Source organism: Antechinus flavipes, chromosome 2 (genome assembly GCF_016432865.1).
Source record: "Antechinus flavipes isolate AdamAnt ecotype Samford, QLD, Australia chromosome 2, AdamAnt_v2, whole genome shotgun sequence".
NCBI classification, from domain to species: domain Eukaryota; kingdom Metazoa; phylum Chordata; class Mammalia; order Dasyuromorphia; family Dasyuridae; genus Antechinus; species Antechinus flavipes.
Window position 1 is genome coordinate 412,006,250 of NC_067399.1, and position 19,114 is coordinate 412,025,363.

General features: G+C 32.0%; 1 protein-coding gene across 1 annotated transcript in view; it reads left to right on the forward strand.

Moving 5' to 3' along the window:
- GABRA6 (gamma-aminobutyric acid type A receptor subunit alpha6) overlaps nt 1-18,847 on the forward strand; it is a 42,300-nt gene extending 23,453 nt beyond the window's left edge. Inside the window, exon 9 of the mRNA XM_051978844.1 lies at nt 18,460-18,847. Within this exon, the coding sequence (XP_051834804.1) occupies nt 18,460-18,744 (285 nt within the window). The 3' untranslated portion in view covers nt 18,745-18,847. The remainder of the gene's footprint in view (nt 1-18,459) is intronic.
- The last annotated feature ends 267 nt before the right edge of the window (nt 18,848-19,114 follow it).

Here is a 19,114-nt window from a genome sequence, read left to right on the forward strand (position 1 = left end):
ATATCCTTCAAAAATATTAGCAATAAAGAAAAGAACTTTTTGATAGATTTTGTTTATTTTTTGGAGGAGTGGTGGAGCTATATAGGTTGAAATAATGTATAAACATACCCTGGGACATTTTCACACATCCTTTTTGTTCTTTAGTTAATATGGTAGCACAGTGAATAGAGCACCAGTCCTGAAGTCAGGGAGGACCTGAATTCAAATCTTGTCTCAGACATTCAATACTTCTTAGCTATGTGACCTTGGGCAAATCACTTAACTCCAATTGCCTCAGCAAAAAAGAAAAGAAAAAAAAAAGAAATATTGTGAAGGTACTTTTTATAAAATTCAAAAGAACATAATTTATATATATATGTAAATTACTTTTGAAACCTCTGTTGATAGCAATTATATTGTATTATCCTTTAAGAAAAGGGGAGGGTGAGTCTCACATCTGAGAGGAAATTGTAAAAATGCTTTATTTGAGACTCATGTTTTACTGTAGAACATTTGAGCCAATCATAATGGATCTTATTCTCCACCACTTTTTATGGAGTTTAAGTGACCTGCCTAAAGCTTCACAAGTAGGAAGATTTGAACTCAGGTCTTCCTTAGTCCTAGTTCACTGTACAATGTTTTAATCTTTTGCTCTTTAACTTTTCTCTCTTTAGATTGAGTAACACATCATTTTTATCTCCCATTTATTTTAATCTGTTTAGGAACAAGTTTTTCTTATAATTGTCTTGGGCCCATGATATGGCCACTATATTATTGCCTAAATTGGTCCTAAAGCTTTTATTGACTAAAAATAGTGAACCCCTTGCCCCAAATTACTAAGATTTGTTTCCAACTTTATTATCACATGGTACTGATTACAGTTATGTTACAGTATTATATAGCATCTAGACAAAGTTAAAATATTCATGTATTCATCTCTTTCTATGAGCCCTCATCATATGCCTACATTGGTGGTCAATACCATCTGCACTGAATCACTTCCAATAGTTGAGGTATTGACATTTATAATTTCTAGTAGTTAATCTTTTCATATGTCTCTAATTTCAATAATTTTATCATTGCCACAGATTAACCCCAAACTCATCACAATGTAATTATACTTTATTGGGGATTACTATTATTAATGAAGTTTCAAAAAAGTACTTAAAATATATGAAGGTAATTACTGGGAGAAGGGGAAAAGAGAAACAAAATTATGAAAGTATATTAAGTTATATCACATAAAAAAAAGGCACAAAACACATATTGTAATAGGGTTCCTTTTACAGGGAAAGAAATGAGGGAGATGAGCATTGTTTGAATCTAAATCTCATTGGATTTAACTCGAGGAGAGAACAGCACACACATCTCATTGGGTATAGAAATCAGTCTTATCCTAGGGAAGGAGGAGGAGAAAGGGGAAAGAAAAAAGGAAGTGGAAAGACTGATAGATGGGAGAGCAGAAGTAGAAGGAAAAGGGTAAGAAAAGGGTTGATAGAAAGAGGGCAAATTGAGGGAAATAGGGATGGAATGCAAAATACTGGTGAGGAGGGGAAGGGTGAAAAAAAGAAAGAAAAACATATAAAAGGGGAAAAAAGAGGATAGAGGGAAATGCAGAGTTAATAATCATAACTGTGAATGGGATAAATTATCCAATAAAGTGGAAGGATATAATAGAGTACAACTAAGCCAAACTCCTACAATATGTTTTTTACAAGAAAAACATATGAATCGGAAAGATGCACATACAATAAAGGTAAAAGTCTAGAGCTGACTATATCATGCTTCAATTGAAGTTAAAAAAAAAAAAGCAGGGATAATGATCCTAATTTCAGACAAATCAAAAGTAAAAATAGGCCTAATTAAGATAGATATAAAGAAATTAAATCTTGCTAAAGAGTACCATAGATAACAAAATCATAGCACTGCTAAAAATTATATATGCACAAAGAAATATAGAATCCAAATTCTTAGAAGTTAAGTGAGTTATATGAACAAAGAACTACAGAATCTAAATTCTTAGAAGTTAAGTGAGTTGCAGGAAGAAAGAAATAACAAAACTGTATTGGTGGGGAATTTCAATCTTTCTCTTTAAAACTAGATAAATCTAAGCACAAGAGAAGGAAGAAAGAAGTTAAGAATGTGAATAAAATTCTAGAAATGTTCGGCCTCTGCATAAAATTTAATGGGGATAGAAAAGTATACACCTTTTTATCAGTGATACATGATACCTACACAAAAATTGACCAGACATAAAACCTCAAAATCAAATGAAGAAAGGCAGAAATATTAAATACATTTTTTTAGATTATGATTTAATAAAAGGAAAAATAGACCAAAAACAAAATGGAAACTAAAGGGGGTAGAAGTAGAAGACAGGATGTGAAAATAGAATGTATACCAGTTTGGCTGCAGTGTACAGCATAAAAGTGGGAACAATGGGAAATCAGTATGAAAAGATAATGTAGCCAGAGAAGTCTGTATTTTGTCTTAAAGAAACTTGAGAGCCATTCTTGCCCAAATTTATATATTTTTATATTATATTCTATAATACTTCATATATATATGTATATATTATACTTTATAAATATCTATTGTGTCAAATCAAGTTAATCAGAATCTGCTAATCATCCATCAACATTAATTACCATACCTAAAAACTTTCCCCCAATTTTCATCTTTCTTGATTTGCTTGAAGTCTTTGACACTATCAGTAGCCCTTTTCTCCTTGATCCACTCTTTTTCTCTAGATTTTTCTTGACACTGATTTCTCCTTGTTTTCTTCCAACTTCTTTCATTGAATCTTCACCCATATCATGATTACTAATGATAAGGATGTTCCAAAGCTCTGCCCTTCTTGTCTTCTTCCTCACTATCATTTTACTGAATGTTTTTATTATCTCCTTAGTTTTCATTGTAATTATTATGCAAATAACTTTCATATATGAATGTCTATCTTAAATCTGTCTCTTTATATCCAATTTTGTATCTCCAATTTCCTGTTAGATAAGTGCTTGTAGATTTCTTCAACTCAACCCCTATCAAAACTGATTTATAAACTCCCATACCAAATTGTGTTCCCTTCCAAATTTTTCATTCACGTCAAGGATACAACTATTTTTCAGTTTCCTCAGGTGTATAATCTGTGATTCATCATTTTCTCTCATCCTCTACATCCTTTATAAAAATTAATTATGTCCTATTATTTCTACCTCTATAATTCTCCTATATGCCCATTTCTTTCCTCTGACAGTGCCACAACTTTGATATGGTACTCATTAGTATTAGGCTGATATCCTTGACAGAAAGGATTATTAATTTTTTGCCTTTTGTAATCTTTGCAGTACTCTTCTTAGAGCCCAACCAAAAACTGATGCTTAATAAATACTAATTGGCTTGATTTAACTGCTATGGATCAGGAGCTATGGTAAGTATGAGAGACACTAAAAAGAAAAAAAAATGAACTAATTCTTAAATTCAGGGACTTCATCATTTAATGAGCAAATAAGAGGCAAATAACTATGTGTAAACAAGATATATAAAAGCCAAATTAGAGATAGTTATTGAGGAAAGGACCAGAAAAGGCGGAGTTTTATCTGAGACTCAAAGGAAAGCAAAAAAGGTTTTTTTTTTTTTTTTTGGAGGTGGATATTCAGAAGCAGAGCTTTGCAAGGATAAAGGATTCCCAGTGAAAATGCAGGAAGTCAAAAGATGAAGTATTTTGTATGAGGAAGAACAAGGAGGTTTGTGTCACTGGGTCATAGAATACATGGAGGAGAGCAAATTGTAAAAGAGGAAAAGTTGGAAAAAGGAAAATTATGAAGACTTCAAAAACCAAAAAAAAAATTTATTTGATCCTGAAGGTAATAGCAATCCATTGGAGCATATTAAATAAGAGAGTGATATGGTCAGAGCTGTACTTTAGAAAGATCCATTTCATAACTGACTGAAGGATGACCTGGGGAGAGAAGATACTAAAGGCAGAGAAAGCTTGCTCAATGGTCCAGATGGATAAAGGTGAGGCCCTGAATTAGTGATGGCAATGTGAGTAAAAAAGAGACAGATGTGACATTCCTAGGAGAAGAATTAGTAAGACTATAGTTAATTGTGGTAGATGAATAATAGTCAAAAGTTGAGAATGGTACCAAATTTGTCAATTTAGATTGCTAGGTTTTATTTTTCACATATAGGGGAATTGGGAAGATGATAGTTATAGGAAGGTAAGATAATGATTTCTACTGTTAACTTGTTGGACCTAGAATATTTATGAGACAACTAGTTTGAGATGTCCAGCAGCTAATTGGTAATCCTGGAGCTCAGGTGAGAAATTAATGCTAGATTTGAAAGTCATAAAAATAAGTGTTCTAATGAGAGTTAGCTACAAATGTCACAGAGAGGTGAAAAGAATCCAGGAAGAAGACATTAGATGGACACATTTATAGACTATAGAGTATTGATGAAACAGAATCAAAAGGGCTTAAGAATGATTGCTCCAATTTGTAGAACTAGAGATGATTGATCTAATATACAGAAGGGAGTAGATGTAAATGATGTCAAATTTTGTGGAAAATTCAAGAAGTACTAACACCAAGGATAATGCATTGTGGCAATTAAGAGATTATTAATGTTTTTAGGGAATATTATTTCAGTCAAGTGGTAGAGCTTGAAGACAGATTAATGTGGATTGAGAAATAAATGGGAGATGATGATATAAAGGTAATGAAAGTAAATTCTCTCCAAACCCTTTCAACCCAAAGGTTTAATTGGAAAATACAGGATATTCTGAGGAAATGGGCATGTCAAGTGAAAGATGTCTTTATTTTTTTTTAAATGGGAATTTCTAACCAATTGCAGGCAGTGGCGAAGGAACTAGTAGATAAAGAGAAATTACAAATTAAAAAGGGAGTAGAGATGACTTAATAAAAACAAATTTCTGAAGGAAAACATGGATTCATATCAAGGGTACAAGTGCAGGGGTGACTTTGATAGACATAATTTGAGTTGAACTTTGAAAGATAGGTATGGACTGAATAAGTGGAATTGGTGGGCAAATGGAAAAAAAGAGGGATTATTGTGAGTAAAGCTACCAAAGGCAATAAGGTATGGGGCTTGCTGCAGAAATGATAATCAGTCCAGTTTGTTTGCTAAATGAGGTGAAGGAAGAAGTAAACTGAAAAGGTAAATTTGGACTAGTTCATGGCTATAATTTCATTTTTGGAATGCAGTGAGAAATAATTCGGGACAACTAATGAAAGTCTTTGAGTAAGAAAATACCATGATTAGGACTGTGATTTAAGATTAATCTAGAAATTTCATAAAATAAATTAGAAAGGAAAGGAAGAGGAGTTGTTTCAGACTCCTCTTATTTATGGTCACTAAGTAAGCATAAATTGTACACTTTAAAATCACCTTCAATATATGGAATTGCTTTATCATTGGATCACTTACTTTTTTTTTTTTAAGATGTCTCAGTTTAAGAACAAAAAGTAACAGTAGATTAACTTTTGCTTAAACAGCCACACACATTGATTATACTGCCTGTTCTTAAATGAGTGGATATATCATGACATTTCTTGAGATAATCACACTGGCCTAAATAATTCAAATGGGGATGAATAAGAAATACATGAGCTACAGCCAGGGACACTAACAAGAAAGACAACCTAAAGTGCTATAAGCAATCAGGAAGGCAAGCTACTCCCTGAAACAAACAGGGAGGAGGACTGACAGGATTATCCTATCCTCAAGTGAGGTTTTTTTTTTTTCCTTAAGTTAGCCTTTTATTATCCAGAAGGGGAATTTTTAGAATAACCCTTTTTAAATTCCTTGAATTGACAAAATTATCATGACCTCATAGTTATAGTGTCCAATAAGCAGGCCACATTATTTTTCTCCTATAATCCATGGGTACCCCACTTATTCCAATTCCTTTTAGGAATTTAGCCACTTACTAAGCACCATAATGGTTATTTTATTAGAAACTGCCCATCTTATTGCACCAAGTTCTCTAGGAACTGTGCCTGCCTTATGGCATCTTCCTCATTATTTTGGTATCTTCTCCTTGGTAAATGGCAAATTCTGATAGGGTACTTAGCCTTTATCTTTCCTCTTGCTAATCATTAAGCTCCACTTTGTAACTTAGCCCACTGCTAATAGCATAATAAAATCTTTGTCTCTTAATTTGGAGATGGTTAAGGTTACAAATGATTTTGAGACACTTATGACATTGGTCTAAAACCCCAATATATATTTGGGTTTCAGCCTCTGCATCCCCAAATTTGGTAGCTCACTTGGAGTGAGTCCTGGAACCCCAATCTATTTTGAGGTTCAGTGTTTCTGCACTCTTGTACCACATCTATGTTATTATAACTTGCATTTATTGAGTACAATAATTACTAAGCACTTTCATTGTTGGAAGTGCTTCTTAATATCTTTTAACATTATTGTCTTCATCCTGGTCTAGGGGATTCAGGATGAAGCCATCCTTGTAACCAAAAAAAAAAAAAAAAAAAAAAGAAAGAAAAAAAAATCAGCAAAAATATGCAATACATAAAATGTTTGATAGTATATGAACTCTTCACACTGACAGTTCCTTACACTACAAAGACTTTGCTTTGAAATAAATAGTAATGCATTCCTGTATGTATTTTATCACTTGATCATCTGCAACAAACCTATGAGGTTGTATGTCCAAATGTTATTATTTCCATTGTACAGATATATGCTCTGGGCATGGATAATGCATGTGTCCAAGTTCAAAAACAATTAAGAAGCAGAAGTGAGACTTGAGCCACCAAGTCATGTGATTTAAAATTATGTGGTCTTATCAATATATTCCATTTTATTAATGAATTACTAAAACAACTACTTCCATGAAAAAAATGTTACCTATATAATAGATAGTGAAGCCTCAAAATTATTGTATCAGTTGGGAGAAATTGAACATGATCCTTATTCACCTAAATTTTCCAAGTAACTGAATCAGGACTTTTACATTCAGCATATAAAAATCACATAATGTGAGCTTATGGTGAATTGGAACTTTCTTATTATCTTTTTTTATTTTACTTGTCCATGTCTGTTTATAGCCTATATCATAATCATTAACATTTATTGAACATCAACTGAGTGTATAATGACTGCAATACTTGAAATTAACAGAACAATATTTCCTAAAAATTAACATTCAATTTAAGTTTTCTACTAATTTGAAAAAGATTACTCTTCTTGGTACAGTAATAGAAAGAGAACTTGCTAAGTCTTTGTTCTGACTCATATAATCTTTGCAAACTTGAGCAGAAATTTCTTTAACTCTGGGTCTTGACTTTTTTATTTGCAAAAGGTATCTATAATTGTCTTACAGATTTGTGTGTATGTACACATGAATGCATATATATATATATATATATACATATATATACATATGTTTATATGTATATATATGTATTCTACTCCTCTCACTTTAAAGATAAAAACATATTAAGTCCTAGAGAAGACATGTGATTTGGTTAAGATCACACAAATAGTAGAGAAAAAAAAATGAACTAAGATTGTCCTGTCCCCAGATCTTTTGTTCCTGAAGATGTAATACAAAATATCTTGCCAAATCAAATTTAAAAATAGCACAGTTAAAGAGGGTTGGATCTTTAATGTATTTTTCTCTTAACCCCTTGAGCCTAAGGGTTTGCAGCATATTTCTGAATACATTTTTTTCTCTAGAAATAGAACAACTTTTAAAAAAGCACCCTTTAAACATCCATCAAATGCCCCTCTCGTTCCCTAAGGGATTAGTTAGTTCTAAAGACCAGTTTGATGCAAGATGCAAAAAAAGAAAAAGAAAAAAAAGAAAAAAAGAAAAAAAAAACAGTATTAGTCAAAACCAAGCATTGTCTAAAAATATAGATGCCAGGATGGCATTCAGTGGCAGGTGTGCCCTCTGCAAACTCAAAACCATAGGTGTTCATTCTTCTCCAAATAGTGTTAGTCTCAAGCTGAGTCCTCATCTGCTCTCTGACAAAAGTCCATTTTAACACTGAGTGGGGCCTCTCCCCTTGTACTTTATTAGGTAAGTCTTAATTCAAAACATAGAAGAATGGTTTGCAAATTGGCTTTGCTTTCAATTTTGGGAATCTATTATTTTATTTTTATTTTTTAATTTTGCTCTATTTTTTTTTTATTTTTTGCTTTTCATATTGCTGTTACTAATTCTTTATCATTCAAAAGTCAGTTAGCCAGCAAATGGAAAAAGGAAGAAAAGAAGGATATAAGAAAGAAAGGAAGGAAGAAAAGGAGGAAGGAAGGAAGGAAGGGAGGAAAGAAGGAAGGAAGGAAAGAAGAAAGGGAGAAAATGAAGGAAATGGAAATTTATTAAGTACTTCCTATGTGTCAACCATTGTGCTAAGCAGTTTACTAATTCTTTCTCTGTTACCTTCAAAAAGATATAAATCTTCTTCATGACAAACTAAGGACTTTACTGTACTTTATTATTTCTTCAAACCATCATCTTACATCCCCCCTTCTTTTCTCCAAAAGTTATAGAAACAAACAAACAAAACATACCTAATTGTTTACATTTATTGCCACCACTTCTCTTGCTTCCCAGTACTTTGCAATCTAGTTTCCAAATTTCATTTATCAACTGAAATTGCTTCTAAAGTTTTCAATGGCTAAATCTCACTATCTTTTCTCAGTCTTGTTTTCCTTTTTAATCTCTGTGCAACATTTGACTGTGCAACTTTTGACTACTTACTCCTCTTTGAAACTTTATCTTCTCTGGGTTTTTGTGATATTATTCTTTTCTAGGTGGTACTCTCTATGTGGATAAAGAGGATGAGGATTTTTATCACCCCCTCAAAGATCAGTTAGTCCTTAGCAAGCACTCATTAATTGCCTACCTTATACCAGGTCCTGTACTAAACACTGGAAGTACTAACAAAATCAAAAGGCTAAAGGCAGTCCTTAAATGCTAAGGAGTTGGAAGAGATAACATTTTAAAAACTCTATACGAATAAGATATGTATAGGATAAATTAGATATACTCAGCAGAACTCTGAGACTAGAATTAAAGGTGATTTGTAAAATTTTCTGATAGGAGGTGGGATTTAATCTGGGAAATGAAGGAAGCTCAGGAAGCTAGGAAGCAAAAATGGCAAGGTGCATGAGGATACCTGCAGTGAAAATGTGGATAGAAAAAAAATATACAATATCTTACAAATAGTCTTCTATAAGAAAAATCTAAGTTACATATTCTTTGTGTGTATATATATGTATCCACTTGTTATTCACAGTTATATTCTATATATTCAAAGTTTGTGTAACAAATGCTATAAATATGCAAAATTACTTGAAAATGTATGTTTAAATTTCTTTCATATTTATTTAATCTTTTGAATTTCAAATTAAATATTTCAAATTTTAGTTTAATGTCATGTATGAGACTTTCTCTGACAAGTGTATCAGAATATGAGGTCCTGTTGCTTGGCCACTTTAATCACCTGATTTTTTTCCATTAAACTTTTTCTAATGAAGTCACACCAGTACTATTATGTATGCACGATATTAAGGCTAAGGTTACTAATGCAATCCTCTAACTCACTGAGAGATAGCTGATAAAAGGCTTTATAAAATCCCAAAATGACTTCACTCTCCCCCACAAACAGCTAGATTGATCTTATCTGAGGGAATTTGGATTTCATTGTTAGCCCTTATATTATTCTAGGACTTGATATAATTACCATAATGCCATCCATGAACTGGTAGAACTGGAGAATCTATAATCCGTTCATTGTATTCCACTCAGGGATCCCTGACTGCTCATATTGACTGTTCTAGGGAAGATCTTCCTACTTCCCATTTTCCTAGCTTCTTTTTATATTTCTTCTGTCTTTTTCTTTTTTTGTCCCATATGGTTGTAATGTTCCTTCTTCCTTAATCTACTGAATTCTATCCATTCTTTAAAGGACAAATGGAATATTATGCTCACAATGAAGTTGTTACTGATTTCATTGATAAAAAACAACTTTATCCCAGGGCCTGATGTAGTCCATTGTTTTGGAATTCTATAATGTACTTAATAATACAGCATGAATCGATTAATTTTTTCTGAACTATGCATAGGATATTTTTTCATTTGGAGAAAATCTTTGACCATCACATATAATCTTATTTACTGTCTTATTTGATTAAGATCATCCAATAAAATGGATTTCATGTCATAAAATTTCCATGATTTTGACATAAGTATAAAAAATAACTTATTTAAGAAGAATTATTAGAGTCTCATCTGTCTACTGAATCAAATGTATTTTTAAATCAAGACTCAATAGGCACAATATAAGAGAGTAAAATCTTTTTCTTTTCTCTCTCTCCATAAGTTTTGTGATTTTGAAAATATGCACTTTTCTAGAAACTTGTTTGTGAATATTTGCCTATTAACAATTAAATTCTTTTTGTATATATGGCCCATTCTCATAAATATTTTCTAGAAATGAGAATGTAAGCACTTGGATAAATAGATGTTTATATCTTAGTTACCTTTTATGGTTACTAACATTTGTGCTATTATGTATAATTATTTTGGAATTTTATCCTCTTTAAAATATGTAGAAAATCTGCCTCTCATGTCTTTAAAATTGTGTTACTTCTAACAGAAGTTTATTCTGTATATATTTGGTTATATTTACAATTTCAAGCAACAATAATTGGTTTCTTTCTCTAAAACACTCAGTATTAGACAAACACGAAAGATAATTACAACCTCTTTCCTCAAGGAACTTACTTACATTCTACTAGAGTTGATATATTTAAAAATATATTATATTATATATATTATATTAATATATATTATAAATATATTAAAATAGTGACATATACTCAAATGTCACTATTACTTAATCCCATAGTAAGTAAAATAAGATACGGAAGGAATTAAATGTGATTAAATGTGTAATATTTAATAATATTGCTAATTAGAATATACCATCAAAAGAACACTGAAGAGTTTTGTTTCTTTGTTTCATATTACATGTTATAATTATGGATTGTTTCATTTCCAATGCTCTTAATATGATCTCTGAACTTTATGTGAAATATTCTGTTTGTTTTACCATTAACTACTTTTTACTATATTATGAGATAATATGCTAAAAAAATTATAATTATCCTCAAGAATCTTTTGTACATTAGTTTATAAGATCTGTACTCTTGTTATTCTATTTGACAAGGACGTGTAGTGCTAACTAAATTGGTTTCTGAGCTCTTTTTTTTTTATTGTAGTTAATGTTCTCATTAGTTAAACTGGGCTAAAAATAGTGATGATTAAAATAAATATCTTTGCATAGGTCAATTTCCAATTTTTGAAACTAGTAGTTTTACTAAAAGGATGGGTTGTAGATGCTCTTATTGAAGGCAGTATCTTCTAATATTCTTTTTGATCTTTTTTTTTTTTTTCAAACAGTAGTTCATTTTTTAAATAAGAATAGCTGAATATAGGACTACCATAACAATCACCAGGCATTTCTTTTTATCAAGACAAAGCAATTTTGGAGGATATATTCATTTATTTATTTATGTAGTATACACAATTTCTAGTGCTTTCTGGATAGCCTTCTTTTAGAGAACACTCAGGATATACAGGCACAAGGCCTCCAAGTATCAAAATCTTTGGATTTTCAAAAAATGGTGAACTAAATTCCCTATGTTTTAAAATAAACAAACAAACAAAAAACCTTTTATTCCCATTTAAAAGTATTCACAAAGTATAAATGAATATCTTTTCAGCAACTGAAGCAGTAACATACTCTTTAGCACATATTCACCTTAATAGTATACTGAAAAAGAGTTATTATGCTTTTTCAGTGACAAGGAATTCCTTTAAAGTAGACAACTCTCAAGCTCCTCATTTACAAACTAGTAAGGGATTCTGCTTTATTCAATTGTCTCTCAGGAAATCCAAGCCTCTTCTCATAGCAACATAGATTTAAAACCCATCTTTTCTCTTCTCTTTTATTCTCTCAAATAAAAGAAGACAATAAAGGCAAATAGGTCTCCCCTGAGGATTTTTCTTCTTTTAGACTATAGATCATATTAACAGCAGTTAAGTCCAAATACTATTCCTGTCAAAAAAAAAGCAGGATCTAGATGCCTTCCAATGATCTTCCAGGAGGTATAGAGACTATCAAAAAGCATTCCTCAGATTATTTAGTCCTTATTAGTTTTCTGTTTCTTACTTCCTGATCTTTTGTGGGTTTTCCTTACAGTTTCTTTCATTTTCTAAGCTACATATCAATATGTTTTAATCAGTAATCACCTATCTTTATACTTTTATGTTAGGTATGATGTTAGTAGTTCTATAATCTTCCTCTAGCACCAAAAGATTTTTGTTTTATAGTTTTCACTTATAACCTTTAAAACTCTAAAAACAGTTATATGCAAATTATGTGTTAAACCATCACATCCTGTAGCCATCATAACTAAAGTCCTTGATTCTTTTTAGTATATTCATCTTAGTATCAGTTCACTATCAGTTGCTGAGAAAAAATATTGTGTTTCTCAATATTTTATCTGAAAAATCATAGTTTTTGTCATGTTGATTTTTATCAGTTTTCGCTCAAGAAATATTCTTTCTTTTTTTCTCAACAACCAAAATGTTTACTTATCAAAACGACAATACCATATAGACATATTAAGCCTAAATTTACTTTTTCTGCAACTTTTACCCAATAATTTTAGTTCTTTCCTAGTTTTTATTTCTTGAAGGCTCCTCCAACTATAAAATATGTGTCTTAAATAAATTAATCATTTGTTAAGTTCATATCATCAATATTATATCATCAATATCACCATCATCATCATCATCATCAAAATCATCAATAATCAATCATAAGTTAAGCTAGGCTACATGCCTAGCACTGCACAATGTGCTGGAAATAGAAAGGCAGAATGAAATAGGAATTGAGTTTAAGACATTGTCATTCTTTCATTGTACTAGTTGAGATAAAATGTCTGCATCTTGGTGATTATACAAGATATATGCAAGAAATAATTTAGCATATGTGATGAGCACTTCAGTCTAGACTTGGTGGTATAAGTCAATTATGCATATTATGAAAGAGATGATTTGATTCATCAACTGAAGCAGATAAGAACAGAATAGCTAAAAGAAGCCACCACTATAGGAAATGCACTAGAGCACTAGTGCACTGAGAAAATGCACTAGAAAATTTGGAACAGACTCACTGAAAAAGAGCATGTTATTTCCCTGAAAATCAAATCTTATCTTTCACACCAAAGTCTATGTTTATGATCAAGTCTCTTTAGTAAATTGAATGAAAGACTTCAAAAGAAGAAAGTCCATGGAGAAAAAAATTGTAACAAGTCTTGATAGTTATTTTCTAAATGTCACCAAATGTCAAGGCCCTTCTGCTATTGTAGACTATCCAACACTGAGGAGCTATCCATCTTATCTGGTAGCTGCTGGGTTCCAGGACAGAATCACATTGGGTGTATCTCTATGAGAAATATACCCCACAGAGCAGCAAAGGATTAATGTTGCTGCCAATATGTAAACAAGGAGAATGTATAACGTATTGTGAGGGACACTTGCTATAAGGTATACCATCCTCAAGTGACATGCTGAGAAATGGGCACTAAAGGACAAGCATATTACAGAGATTTTCACAGGATGGATGGGAAGATGTCCAAATGGTGCAGAATCTGATTGTTAGCATTCAACTTTATCACAAAACAAGTAAGGAATGGAGTGTCTTGGGAAGGAATCTGGACTGGACACTGAGAGAGCAGAGTTTGTCCAAAGCAAGTATTTAACTTCTCAAAGGCGTGGTTCCTTCATCTGTGAAATGGCAGGAGTAGCAAAGAAGTTTTCTAAAATTGTTCTGGTAAAATTTAGGGAAATTTTTTTGAACTATTTATTTAGGTTTGGGGAATAAATGATATTCTTTATCAATGCTAAAAGAGAGAAATAAAAATCTAAGGTGGAGTTATACAACATATCTTTCTTTTCGAAAATAGAAGAACATTTAAATGGCCAAAAGGATAGTCTCACTTCTCAAAAAAAGATATGTTGATGAATTATGCTTATTGTTTGATAGAAATATAGGGGTATATATATTCAGGAGAGACTGCCAAATAAAACTTATAAGATAATGCTAAATTATTAAAACCCTAAATGCCAATGTTAAGAATTCAGTCTATATTCTGCAGGAAATGGACAAGCAAAATTTTGCTCTCTTGGGAATTTTTGATTCAAACAATCTTGAGTCACATTTTTTTCTTTTTTTTTTTAATAGCTTTTTATTTACAAGTTATATGCATGGATAATTTTACAGCATTGACAATTGCCAAATCTTTTGTTCCAATTTTTCCCCTCCTTCTCTCCCCTCCCCTAGATGTCAGGATGACCAGTAGATGTTAAATATAAATCTAAGATGGAGTTATACAACATATCTTTCTTGTCAAAAATACAAGAACATTTAAATGGCCAAAAGGGTAGTCTCACTTCTCAAAAAAAGATATGTTGATGAATTATGCTTATTGTTTGATAGAAATATAGGGGTATATATATTCAGGAGAGACTGCCAAATAAAACTTATAAGATAATGCTAAATTATTAAAGCCCTAAATGCCAATATTAAGAAATCAGTCTATATTGTGCAGGAAATGAACAATCAAAATTTTGCTCTCTTGGGAATTTTTGATTCAAACAATCTTGAGTCACATTTTTTTCTTTTTTCTTTTTTTTAATAGCTTTTTATTTACAAGTTATATGCATGGGTAATTTTACAGCATTGACAATTGCCAAACCTTTTGTTCCAATTTTTCCCCTCCTTTTCCCCACTCTCTCCCCTAGATGTCAGGATGACCAGTAGATGTTAAATATATTAAAGTAAAAATTAAATACAAAATAAGTATACATGATCAAACTGTTATTTTGCTGCACAAAAAGAATTGGACCCTGAAATATTGTACAATTAGCCTGTGAAGGAAATCTAAAATTCAGGGAGGCAAAAATATAGGGATTGGGAATTCAATGTAATGGTTCTTAGTCATCTCCCAGAGTTCTCTCACAGGGTGTAGCTGGTTCAGTTCATTACTGCTCCATTGGAACTGATTTGGTTCATCTCACTGCTAAAGATGGCCAGGTCCATCAGAATTGATCATCATATAGTATTGTTGTTGAAATATATAATGATCTCCTGGTTCTGCTCATTTTGCTGAGCATCAGTTCATGTAAGTCTTGCCAATCCTCTCTATATTCATCCTGTTGGTCATTTCTTACAAAACAATAATATTCCATAACATTCATATACCACAATTTACTCAACCATTCTCTAATTGATGGGCATCCATTCATTTTCCAGCTTCTAGCCACTACAAACAGGGCTGCCACAAACATTTTGGCACATACAGGTCCCTTTCCCTTCTTTAGTATCTCTTTGGGGTATAAGCCCAGTAGTAACACTGCTGGATCAAAGGGTATGCACAGTTTGATAACTTTTTGAGTATAGTTCCAAATTGCTCTCCAGAATGTTTGGATGTATTCACAATTCCACCAACAATGTATTAGTGTCCCTGTCTTCCCACATCCCCTCCAACATTCCGCATTATCTTTCCCTGTCATTCTAGCCAGTCTGACAGGTGTGTAGTGGTACCTCAGAGTTGTCGTAATTTGCATTTCTCTGATTAATAATGAAGGAGCATCTTTTCATATGGTTTTAATTTCTTCATCTAAGAATTGTCTGTTCATATCCTTTAACCATTTATCAATTGCAGAATGGCTGAATTTCTTATAAATTAGAGTCAATTCTCTATATATTTTGGAAATGAGTCATTTATCAGAACCTTTGAGTGTAAAAATATTTTCCCAGTTTATTGCTTCCCTTCTAATCTTGTCTGCATTAGTTTTGTTTGTACAAAAACTTTACAATTTGATGTAATCAAAATTTTCTATTTTGTGATCAGTAATGATCTCTAGTTCTTCTTTGGTCATAAATTCCTTCCTCTTCTACAGGTCTGAGAGGTAAATTATCCTGTATTCCTCTAATTTATTTATAATCTCATTCTTTATGCCTAGGTCATGAACCCATTTTGATCTTGTCTTGGTGTATGGTGTTAAGTGTGGGTCTATGTCTAGTTTCTGCCATATTAGTTTCCAATTTTCCCAGCAATTTTTGTCAAAGAGTAAGTTCTTATCCCCAAAGCTGGGGTCTCTGGGTTTGTCAAGTTGACACACCTTTTTGTTATTGTTGAGTCACCTTTTTCAAGGAAAATAGACATAAAGGTAAATTCTGGTGGGAGCATTGCTTTACGAAATTTAGCTACAACAATGAATTTTTGGAAGCACTTAATATCAGTGTAGATGATAGTCATACTTGTTACCTTTCTTGATTTTAAGAGTGAGACCCAAAGAAGGGGAGAGAGAATGAGAGAGCAAGAGAGTGAGAAAGAGAGACACAGATAGAATCAGAGACAAAGAGAAAGACAGAGACAGAGAGACACATAGAAATGGAGTCAAAGACAGAAAGAAAGAGTAAAAGAAGGAGAGAGTGAAAGACAGGCTAACTGACAGGCATAAAAAGAAGGAAGAGGGAAAAGAGAATGAAATTAAGTCTCTCAGTGATTCATTGGGACATGTATTTTTATATAGTAATATCAACATATGAATACATCTCAATATCCTAATTCAATTTCTACTACTCTCAAGAACAGGGCTGTTAAGATGGCAGAGTTGGTAAGTGTGTAAAGCTTAAGCCTTTATTCCCAGAGTTTCAAACCTTCTTCTTAACAATTGTTCACCCTAAACCTTCTACTCTACATTATCCTCATTCTCCTAGCAGTAGCCTTCTTTACACTCATGGAAGGCAAAGTGTCCTTAGTGTGAAGAAATATCTTTAGGAACAAATATATTGATCAGTAAAGAAATCAATTTGTTTTTAGCAATTTCAGCTCCTGGTAGGAGAAAAAGAAGAAAGGCCAAATCTAATGATTATATGGGCAAGAAAATCAAATATCAATTTGAACTTAAATACAATTTTAGGAAGAAGATAGTGCTCATCACTTTATGGTGATTAGCACCAGGGGAGTGAGAATGGCCAAACTTTATTCTTTTACTCAGAAATATCTGTGGATAATTTTCTGTTTATAAACTCTTCCTTTTGGCCTCAATCCTGTCTCATGATCCCTTCCCTCCAAATGAACTATGATTCTCTCTCTATGACACACATATAAATTCAAACACCTAGTGCCAACCTGGCAGGATCCCAGAGTAACATATTGAACAAAATATTCAGTTAACAGAGTTATTTAGCACAAGGGATGAGGGTGAGAACTTATGATATTTAGGAAGTGACTGAAAAAAAATTCTTATAAAAATAAACTTAATATGTTTTCCTTAATGGTTGTTTACCTCTCTTCTTTTTAGTTTCCCTATCAAGAGTGAAGAGTACTTTTTGCTATTATGATGTAGTTGACATGATTTGAAAATGGTAGAATATTCCCTAATTCTTTTAAGTTTAATCTGTTATATATTTTCATCTGTCTAAACTTTATTCCTGTTTGAAGAATACTCATCTTTCCAATAATCTCTATGATCCCAGTCATTTTCTTTCAGATTTTACTAATGATTTGAATTTGAGGAAATCTGCTACAAAATAGAGCACTTAATTTAGAATGAATCAATATAGATTCTAATTAAAGTTCTGCCACTCCTTTTTGACCCAAGGAAGTCACTAGACTTTTTTGGTATTTAATTTCATCTTCTGTAAAAATGAGTAATTCATATTTTCTCTACTTTTCTCTGTCATTAGTTTCTGTGATTCTAGCTTATCTAACTTTTCTAAAATTTTATCCAAATCTTTAACTTTTTGCTTATTGATTTCTTGATAAATATCCTGGTTGGGACTGCTATTTCTTAAGGAGTCTCCACCAAATGCTTACTTCTTCTACTTAAATTCACTATCTGAGTTGTTCTGCCTCCCCATCAGCTGTCTTGACTCAGTACTACCCAATTGCTTGTGAAGCAAGCTGCATAACTCTCCTTTCCTCCTTTTTCCTCCTTTCCAATTTCCTTTATATTTTCTCTATCATATATATATATATATATATATATATATATATATATATATATATATACACACATACACACACACTATTATATTATATGCTCCAGAAGACATTATCTTATCCTAATCAGGACAACAAGCCTCAGATTTGAATCATACTAAGTTGACTGGTTAGAAATTTAGTAGAATGAAGTCAGTGATTTTCTAGGAAGTATAAAAGGAACTTTTTTTTTTTTGATGAATTACACTGATTTGATTACTACACTGTAGATCCTTTAGCATAACCCCATTCACATTGCCTTGAAAATAAACAGAAGACACTCTATAAATGTCTACTGAATAAATTGATTGATATCTGTATTGATAAGCACGTCATTAACCACTAAGTCCTTTCTCTCCACAGCATCCTGATTGCAATTATACTCTAAAGAAGCGAGTGAGCTCTCTGACCTTGTCAAAACTTCCATCACCTGAGGTGAAAAAGGTTCTTAGCAGAGCTTCTAACCCACAGTTGATGCCTGACACGCCATCATCAGCACCATTGCTACCACCAGCCACTGGTGGCACAAGCAAAATAGACCAGTATTCCAGAATTCTTTTTCCTGTGGCATTTGCAGGATTCAACTTGGTATATTGGATTGTTTACCTCTCTAAAGACACTATGGAAGTGAGTAATAGCATTGAATAGTTGTCAGACAAAATAACCTATATAGATAGTGTCTATATTTAGGGAATCTGCAAACTATTTTGAAAATAGCAAAAGGACTCAAAATTTTAAAATTATATCAAATTTGAAAACATGACTTGGACATTATAAAGTAATTATACATTAAGTAATATTGCTATCAAAATGTGAAGGATGGAAAAAAAAATGAACCTTTCTGGAAGAAAAACTATTTTCTAAAAATTTAGAATGATACTTAAGTATAGATATAAAAGATTTAAAGCATTTTTTTTTGTCTAACATTGAAGAATATTTCCCTTGTTAATCACAAAATAAAGTGAGTGGATATTAACACCTCCAAAGGTTGCTCTAAAATAAATCGGTTTTGGTCCAT